We start from the raw sequence: 9,673 nt of genomic DNA, 5'->3' as shown, positions 1-9,673 counted from the left end.
AAATGGATGGTACTTCACAGAGAATGCTGTCTCACGGTGAAATGTCTTACTGCCACTCCAAGGGAATGGCTTTCCCAGGTCCAAGTCAAAATCCCTTGGTCCTAATTATCCTCAAACAGTAGCCAGTTACAGGGAGACATGACCTTTGGTCTCCAAGCACACACACACATAGACACACACACTCACTATTAGGGATGCTCCCTCCCTGTGTTTCTTGCCCCTTCACAACCTTCACATATAGTCCCACCATTAAGATTTTTGAGCATAGAACCACAGGCCTAGCAGCCAGCTTGCTTAGGACTATTCTTTACTAACTCCCAACCCCAACGGACCTGGGATTTGGTTCACTGAGCAAGGAAATAAAACACTTTATTAAAGCAAAGGTTACTCAGAACCCAGCTGAGGGGTACAAAGGGATCACTGACCCTACCCCCCACCAGCTCAGAGCATCTGGCCCCAGGGCTCCTGCACTCAGTGGACCAGGAGGAGCTACAAGCTTAGTGCTTAGGTGTAGGCCTGACACTCCTTCTCCACAAAGGCCTGGAAGAGGCTGCCCAGATCCTGGGGAAGTGGGGTCTGTTCACAGGCCAGCAGTCCACGCACAGCCTCCAAGCCTTCCTGCTCCAAGTCCCGCTGCTTCTGCCGGAGCTGCTGTCCCCGTGCCTGTCAGGAAAGGCCAACCAGGGAATACAGTCCCCCTGCCACAGGCAGGAGAAAGCCAAGACCACCGACACTGTCCCATGCGGCTAGCTCCACAGAGCAAGGCCCCTCACCCCAACTCTGTCATCTCAGCTCCCAGGCCCTGAGCTCATATTTCCAGAGTGCCCAGAAGGTGGAAGGTATGCCACTCCTCCCTTCCCATGCATGGCCCCTAGTCCCTGGGCCATTACCTGCTCACTCTCCATCATCCCCAGGGCCACCTGGTGTCCACGGTAGAGTGAATGTCGACGATCCACCTGAGTCTGGAATCGAGGCAGGATCCGAACAGGGTCCTGGGCTCCAAAAGTAGGAGATAGTACCTGTGGGGCCTGAGCCACGCCCACACCAAAGATGAAAGGTTTGAACACCGACCTAATGGAACACAGAACAAAGGGCTGAGGTAGGGGATGCCCTATCGTGTCCCCTGCCCAGGACAACCTCTCCAGCTTCCCCATCCTTGTCCACCTCACCTGGATGGGTCTGGTGTGGCAGTGAGGAAGTGGACACAGGGTCGTGTGGGATCCTGGGGCAGGACAGATACTATGCTGGCTGTGGTGCGGAACCCTCCAGAGTCCATGCAGATGCCACTGTCCTTGTTCCTGAGAATGTCCATCATCGCCTCTGCGGTGACGCTCCCTGACACGGAGAAGGTGCTGAGGCCCCTGGCAGGCGGCATGTGTGAGGGCTACGGGCCTGGCAGCGCCGTGGCCGTCCTGTCCCCCCCCAACTCACACACCTTGCCGCTGCTGCAGCAGCTCACAGCCAGCCCGGAACCGGGCCTTGGCGGCCTCCATGCGCACAGGCTGCTGTGTCAGGGAGAAAACCTGTGCAAAGTCAAAGGTGCCCGGTCCAACCCACCAGCCCTGAGCCTGGGCGTGACTTCGGAGCTGGGGGTGTTCAGCCGAGATGTCTGTGCCAATGCTCAGTTGGTTGGAGATGTTTCGAGTACCCCCTGTGGAGGAAGGGGAGCCATGCACTTATCATGGGGCACCTATTCTATGATAAGTACATCCTACCCTTATGAAACCTACAGGGATGGGGAAGATGGACAGAACAGTCACAGAGATAAGTCACAGGGATGCTCGTGATGGCCAAGAGATGTGCAGGTGAGACGGAGCCCAGACACCCAGGGAAGTCCAGGTAGGCTTGCCAGAGGAGGGTGGCAGGCTAAAGCAGGGGAAAGAGGACAGGTCCTAAGTAGGCTCATTTCCTATGTCCCAAGAAGTGTGACCTGAAGGAGACCCTCTCCCTATTCCAGTAGCCCTCCCACCTCTCACGGCTGGCAAAGGGGAGAGAAGTGTCCACCACTGGACCTCACCCTGAATCCTCTGAGCAGCCCACAGCTTGCCAGCTGTCTCCAGCACCCAGGCCTCCATCCGGTCAGCCAGTAGGAAGGTGTTGTGGTAGCAGAATGGCGTGGGGTCCTCACGGCAGCTGCCCCCCTGCCCATAGCGCTCCAGCAAGCCTGTGATCACATGCACGGCCTCCTGGGCAGTACTGCTCCGTTCCAAAGCCAACCTGACAGAGAGGTCAGGAAACAGCAGTGACCCAGACAGGTGTGATGAAAAGTCCAAGTCACATAGCGGCTTAACCATTATATATATAATTATATATACATACATATATATATATATATATATATATATATATATATATATATATATATAAAATAATGCAGGGCCAGGCATGGTGGCTCACGCCTTTAGTCCCAGCACTTGGGAGGCAGAGGTAGGATCGCTGTGAGTTCAAGGCCACCCTGAAACTACAGAGTGCCTTCTCCCCAGCTCCTGTTCCGTCTTTATCAATTCTATAAGCCAGGATTCAAGATGAGGTGTCAGTTGAAAAAAAAATGCTGACAAACATATTTAAACCACTGCCACCCCACTTCTAGGACAAAAGAAGCTCCTTATCAGACTATGGAGATAGGACAGGGCAAGATAGGGGCAGGGCAGCCTCCCTGGTAAGGGCACAAGGGCAAGGTCAACAGAAAGAGCTCTTTAGACCAGCTAAGAAGAGGGGAGGAAGTAGGGCATGAAGGGCAGCTCTGCACCTGAGTAGGTCCATGCCCAGCAAGGCTTCCCCTTCCCCAACAGGCTCCTTGGTCCACACAGCTTCGTTGCCAATGCAGACACCATGTTCGTTGGCACCCATCTCAGCCCCCCACAGCCAAGAAGGGCGGCTCAGAATCACAGCGTGTGTCTTTGATACCTGTTCCACCTCGATGTAGGTACACTGAAGGTAAAGGAGGAGAGGGGAAAAAATGTCCACTCAAAAAAGATCAGAACTGAGGGACTGGGGAAATGGCTTAGCAGTTATGGCATTTGCCTGCAAAGCCTAAGGACCCAGGTTCGGTTCCCCAGGGCCCACATAAGCCAGATGCACAAGGGGGGCATCTGGAGTTTGTATACAGTGGCTACAGGCCCTGTCATGCCCATTCTCCCTCTCAATTAAATACATAATAAATAAAATAAAGTGTTTTAAAAAAAAAGCAAAACAGCTGGGTGTGGTGGCACACGCCTTTAATCCCAGCACTCGGGAGGCAGAGGTAAGAGGATCACCATGAGTTCGAGGCCACCCTGAGATGACATAGTGAATTGCAGGTCACCCTGGGCTAGAGTGAAACCCTACCTTGAAAAAAACAGGGTCAGAACTGGAGGGGAAAAAAAGAGAGAGAAGCCAGGCGTGTAGTACATGCCTTTAATCTCACCATTTGAGAGGCAGAGGTAGGAGGATTGCTACAAGTTGGAGGCCAGCCTGGGGGGCTAGAGTGAGACCCTACTTCGAAAAAAAAAACAAACAAACAAGGGGGGTCAGAACTTACACTGCTGGCATTTTTTCAGTCACCCTACAAATGGCCTTAAGAAAGGTCTTATGCCCAGTTTGTAGATGAGTAAATTGAGGTCAACAGAGTTTAACAGGGTAATGGACTTGAGTTTCATATTCTTTTCACTACACCTGGCAGGGTCCTCAGTGCAGGAGGCAGAGAAAGAAGGCAAGAAAAGGACCAGGAAGAAGGCCTAGAAATGCCACGCCTCCCAGCCCCTGACCCACCTGGAGCCGGCTCCCAGGGGTGTGAGTGCCTGCTGGTACGAACACCACTTCCTGCACCTCATCTCGAGGTCGGTCCGAATTCTTTGCAAATATCACTGCCGGGATGGCTGAAGCCGGGGGCACCGAGACAAAGCAGTCACAGGAACAAGGGGCATCAGGACTACCCGATGCCATCTGCAGAGAGACGGGTTTGACCATGTCCCTCCCATGCCACCCAATGCTGGCCACCCCTAGGGCATTCTCCGCAACAGCACGTGCAGGGAAGCCGGCGCCACTGCGCGCAGACGGCGGACTTTGGCTGGAGCGGACAGACAGACCCTGCAGGCTCCGAGTGCACGTAGCGGCACTTTCTCCCGCAAGGCTCCAAGAATCCCACGCTCCTGCGCATGCCCACAGACCCGCCCCTCTCCCACCTCTTTTTGGATCCCTCTCACCCTCTCGGCCTCTAAGACCCTCAGCTCGGTCCCGCGCACCACCTCCTGGGCTTCAGGTCTAACTCTGTCCTATTGGACGAAGCTTCCCAGGTGACCGGGAAGGCCTTTGGCCCCTGGGGGCGGGACCGGCACGGAACGCCTGCCGTTCCACCGTTGCCCACTAGGGTGCGCGCTGGCACCGCTTCTTGGAGCTGACCCGCCTTCCGAGGCCCGAGGCTCCCGTCCCGGCAGATAAAGGCTGAGACAAACTTGCTGTGTCGCTAGATGAGAGTAATACGATCGCGAGGCAAAGCTCAGCATGGAAAAAAGCCTGAGTGAAAAGAAAGGTTTCGGACCGAAAAGATGGTTCAGCGAAGAAGAGCTCACGGAAAAAAAAAAAAAAGGAAAAACAGCAAGCTGTGGCCGGGCGTAGTAGCTCACGCCTTTAATCCCAGCACTCAGGAGGCAGAGGTAGGAGGATCGCCGTGAGTTCGAGGCCACCCTGAGACAATATAGTGATTTCCAGGTCAGCCTGGGCTACAGTGAGACCCTACCTCGAAAACCAAACCAAAACAAACAAAAAGAACGGATGAAAGAGCAGTAGATACCGATATTCCGCTATGGGCACAAGGGCACACACCTACACACACCGCCACCACACACACACATTACACATACAGGCAATAAAATAAAATAAAATAAAAAAGTGCAGTCGAGGACCAGCAAACAGGAGGCTTTTGGACTGTAGGAGCAGAGGAATGCCTAAATCAAAGCAACTTGTTTCTTCAAGCTCAATAGTGAAGTTGAAAAAAAAAAAAGTTGTAAAACAAGCAAAAGACTGGTGAAGCTTCCAGAGCGCTGGCCTCCCTCCCCTACGCAAAGCCGCAGCAAGAGAGATGACATGTTTCCGATTGAGAGAATGAAGCACATTGGCATTCAGGAATTTACAGGGAATGTTCTAATAGATATTACAGAATATTGGATGAATCAGGATGGTGAAATTAAACCAGGAAGAAAAGGTATTGCTTTTAGTCTGGAGCAGTGGAACCAGCCGAAGGCACAATTTTTTAAAATTTATTATTATTTTTTTCCTCGAGGTAGGGTCTCACTCTGTCTGGCTCAGGCTAACCTGGAATTCACTATGTAGTCTCAGGGTGGCCTCGAACTCACAGTGGTCCTCCTACCTCTGCCTCCTGAGTGCTGGGATTAAAGGCATGCGCCACCATGCTTGGTTTGAAGGCACAAGTTTGTTTTTTATTCTAATGTTTTGTTCATTTTTATTTATTTATTTTAGAGCGACAGACAGAGAGAAAGAGGCAGATAGAGAGAGAGAGAATGGGCGCGCCAGGGCCTCCAGCCACTGCAAATGAGCTCCAGACGCCTGCGCCCCCTTGTGCATCTGGCTAACATGGGTCCTGGGGAATCGAGCCTTGAACCTGTGTCCTTAGTCTTCACAGGCAAGTGCTTAACGCTAAACCATCTCTCCAGCCTACACAAGTTTTTTCATTGATGATGTAGTGAAAAAACTTTAAAACCTGAGCCATGTAAAACCTGTACAATTCTAGTTGTATTAATCTGTGTTTTAACTTTGGCTTTTATTTTCTAAATGTTGTTTTACATGCTGTTGTCTATTTGGATTGCAGAGCCAAAAAAAATTTTTTTTTAGCCAGGTGTGGTGGCACAGGCCTTTAATCTCAGCATTCAGAGACAGAGGTAAGAGGATCACCGTGAGTTCAAGACCACCCTGAGACTACATAGTTAATTCCAGGTCAGCCTGGGCCAGAGTGAGACCCTACCTTGGAAAACAGAAAACAAACAAAAATTTAAATATGTCTATTTATTTTCAAACAGAGAGAGAGAGAGAACAGAGTCAAATAGAAGGAATGGGTGTGACAGGGCCTCCAGCCACTGCAAACAAACTCCAGACACACCACCTTGTGCATCTGGCCTTACGTGGGTACTGGGGAATCAAACCTAGGTTCTTAGGCTCTGCAATCAAGTGCCTGAACTGCTAATCCATCTCTTCAGCTTGAATACTCTTTGTTTGTTTGTTTGTTTTGTTTTGTTTTGTTTTTAAGGTAGGGTCTCACTGTAGCTCAGGCTGACCTGAAATTCACTCTGTTATCTCAGGTGTAGCCTTGAACTCACAGCGATCCTCCTACCTCTGCCTCATGAATGCTGGGATTAAAGGCATGTGCCACCATGCCCAGCTTGAATACTGTTTTTAAAATGTGCATTATTAAAAATATTCTGGAGCTGGAGAGATGGCTTAATGATTAAGGCACTTGCCTGCAAAGACAAAGGACTCAGATTCGATTACCCAGAAGCCACATAAGCCAGATGCACAAGATGGCTCATATGTCTGGAGTTTATTGGCCGTGGCTGGAAGCCCTGGATGTGCCCATTCTCCCCCGGCCCCGCCTCTTTCTCTCTCTCTTAAATAAATAAATAAATAAATTTTTAAATTCTGGGCTGGAGAAATGGCTTAGCAGTTAAGATGCCAACCGGTAAAGCCTAAGGACCACATTTTTTAAAAATTTTTTATTTATTTATTTGAGAGCGACAGACACAGAGAGAAAGACAGATAGAGGGAGAGGGAGAGAATGGGCGCGCCAGGGCTTCCAGCCTCTGCAAACGAATTCCAGACACGTGTGCCCCCTTGTGCATCTGGCTAACGTGGGACCTGGGGAACCGAGCCTCGAACCGGGGTCCTTAGGCTTCACAGGCAAGCGCTTAACCGCTAAGCCATCTCTCCAGCCCTAAGGACCACATTTGACTCCAGGCCCCACATAAGGCAGCTGCGCAAGCGACACAAGCTCACGAGGTTGCACCTGCGCACAAGGTGGCGCCTGCACGTGGAGCTCAATTTCAGTGGCTGGAGGCCTTGGTGTGCCAATATTCTCTCTTTCTCTCATAAAAAAGAATTTTTTTTTTTAAAGTTTCAAGTGAGGGATGGAGAGATGCCTGAGAAAGCCTAAGGACCCATGTTCTACTCTCCAGATCCCATGTTAGCCAGACGCACAAAGGTAAGGCAAGCACAAGGTCACACACGCTGCCTGAATCAATTCTTTCCTCTTTCTGTCTCTAAAACATAGTAAATTTAAAAAATTTTTAAAAATTCTGAGTGAAGCCAATTGTCAACTTTATTAAGACGATTGCTTGTTGTCCCACCCATTGTAAAATAAATATCAGATCATTACAATCTTAAAAAATAAAATAAAATGACTTCAACAAGAACGAGCAGGGTGTGGTGGTGCATGCCTTTAATCCCAGCACTACGGAGACTAGGAGGATTGCCGCGTTGGAGGAAAGCCTGGGGCTACAGAGTGAGTTCCAGATCAGCCTGGGCTAGAGTGAGACCATACCTGGGGGAGGGAAAGAAGGAGAAAGAGAAGGGAAGAAAAATGAGAGAAAGAGAGAAAACAGTATGTGGGGGATTAAGGAGAAAAAAAAAATTTAAGCTATTTGAGTGCTGGCTTTAATTCTAAAGATGCCACCCCAGTAAGATACATTGAATGGTCACAAGTCAGAAGACACAGGGATAATTTAATATATCTTCTTAAAAAGGCACAAGGAAGCCGGGCGTGGTGGCGCACACCTTTAATCCCAGCACTGGGGAGGCAGAGGTAGGAGGATCACCATGAGTTCGAGGCCACCCTGAGACTACATAGTTAATTCCAGGTCAGCCTGGACCAGAGTGAGACCCTACCTCGGAAAAAAAAAAAAAAAAAAAAAAAAACACAAGGAGCCAGGCATGATGGCACATCCCTTTAATCCCAGCACTTGGGAGGCAGAGGTAAAAGAATTGCTGTGAGTTCAAGGCCATCCTGATTACAGAGTGAATTCCAGGTCAGCCTGGACTAGAGCAAGGCCCTACCTTGAAAAACAAACAAACAAAAAGAAAAACAAAGAGACAAAAAAAGGGGTTACTGGAGAGATGTCTTAGTGGTTGAGCACTTGCCTGTGAAGCCTAAGGATCCCGGTTTGAGGCTCGATTCCCCAGGACCCACGTTAGCCAGATGCACAAGGGGTGCAGGCATCTGGAGGTCCTTTGCAGTGGCTGGAGGCCCTGGTGTGCCCATTCTCTATCTATCTGCCTCTTTCTCTCTCTCATTCTGTTGCTCTCAAATACATAAATAAATAAAATTGAGAAAAAGTATATATATATAAAGCATTTTTTTAGAAAAGGCACAAGGAAGCTGGGAGTTATGGCGTACACCTTTAACCCCAGTACTCGGGAGGCAGAGATAGGAGGATCACGTGAGTTTGAGGCCACCCTGAGACTACATAGTTAATTCCAGGCCAACCTGGAATTACCTTGAAAATATTTAAATTAATTTTTTTAAATTACCTTAAAAAAAAAGAAAGAAAGAAAGAAAGAAAGAAAAGACACAAGGAAGCCAGGCTTGGTGGCTCATTCCTTTAATCCCAGCTCTTGGGGGGCTGAGGCAGGAGGACGGCCAGCCTGGCCACAGTGCTAGCGTGCCTCCTGACCCAAGCCCGAGGATGCCCGGCACAATATGCCATCCAGCCCAGAAGCCCAAGTCCTATTCTACCCCACAATACACAAGTTCATAGGAAACAGAGAAAGCTCTATTCCAGGCATTTGATGCCTTTACATATATAGTGAAACGGAAATGGCTAAAGGAGCAGTCTTGGTCGAAGGAGACACCCAGCAGTGGATTCTGATGTCAAATGTCCTGGTTTCCAGTTTACCTTCTTCTATAAACAACACTTAAGCAGAGGCATCTCACATGCAATAGCTCCCTGGAGCCCTCCAGGAATTGGGGTGAAGGTGCAGATTATCTGTATGCAGGGATTTCATGGGGGTTGTAAATGACTGCGTGCACTCCAGTGCTGTTCTTCCAACTCACAGCCACAGAATGTCGGGTTCTGTGTGTATGTGTGTGGGTGTATTCTCCAAATTTTTAAAATCTTTTTGTTGTTGTTGTTTGTTTATTCATTTATTTTTCTAAATATATTTTTAATATTTTTATTTATTTATTTGAGAGAGGGAAAGAGGCAGAGCGAGAGAGAGAGAGAGTGGGCACATGGGCACACCAGGGCTGCCAGCCACTGCAAACAAAATCCAGACACATGTGCCACCTTGTGCATCTGGCTAACGTGGGTTCTTGGGAATCGAACCGAGGTCCTTTAGCTTTGTAGGCAAGTGCCTTAACCGCTAAGCTGTCTCTCCAGCCTTTTAAAGTTTTTTTTTTAAATATTTATTTTATTTTATTTATTTATGAGAGGAAGAGTCAGATAGAGAGAAAGAGAGAATGGGCACACCAGGACCTCTAGCCATTGCAAATGAACTCCAGATGGATGTGCCACCTTGTACATCTGGCTTATGTGGGTCCTGGGGAATCGAACCAGGGTCCTTAGGCTTCATAGGCAAATGCCTTAACCACTAAGCCATTTCCCCAGCCCTATTTTTTTTTAATATTTTTTGTTCATTATTTATTTATTTATTTGAGAGCGACAGACACAGAGAGAAAGACAGATAGAGG

At 49.1% G+C, this 9,673-nt stretch overlaps 1 protein-coding gene across 3 annotated transcripts; it reads right to left on the bottom strand.

The window, feature by feature from the left end:
* Positions 1–343: 343 nt before the first annotated feature.
* Scrn2 (secernin 2) lies at positions 344–4,316 on the bottom strand. Of its 3 annotated transcripts, XM_004655509.2 has the most exons (8): positions 4,185–4,316; positions 3,751–3,924; positions 2,750–2,931; positions 2,018–2,217; positions 1,436–1,651; positions 1,170–1,335; positions 891–1,071; positions 344–663 (listed from the first exon to the last, which is right to left on the bottom strand). In XM_004655509.2, exons 2-8 carry the CDS (start codon positions 3,922–3,924, stop codon positions 505–507), a joined length of 1,278 nt encoding a protein of 425 aa, XP_004655566.2. In that variant the 5' UTR covers positions 4,185–4,316; the 3' UTR covers positions 344–504. The 3 variants fall into 3 exon arrangements, with proteins under 3 accessions (XP_004655566.2, XP_045014619.1, XP_045014621.1); XM_045158684.1 differs by lacking the exon at positions 4,185–4,316 and having other exon boundaries at positions 3,751–4,120; XM_045158686.1 differs by lacking the exons at positions 1,436–1,651; positions 4,185–4,316 and having other exon boundaries at positions 3,751–4,120.
* Between the last annotated feature and the right edge of the window lie 5,357 nt (positions 4,317–9,673).

Source organism: Jaculus jaculus, chromosome 9 (genome assembly GCF_020740685.1).
Source record: "Jaculus jaculus isolate mJacJac1 chromosome 9, mJacJac1.mat.Y.cur, whole genome shotgun sequence".
Taxonomy (NCBI): Eukaryota; Metazoa; Chordata; class Mammalia; order Rodentia; family Dipodidae; genus Jaculus; species Jaculus jaculus.
Note: the sequence above shows the minus strand (reverse complement) of the source record. Positions and strands in the feature narration are given on the sequence as shown.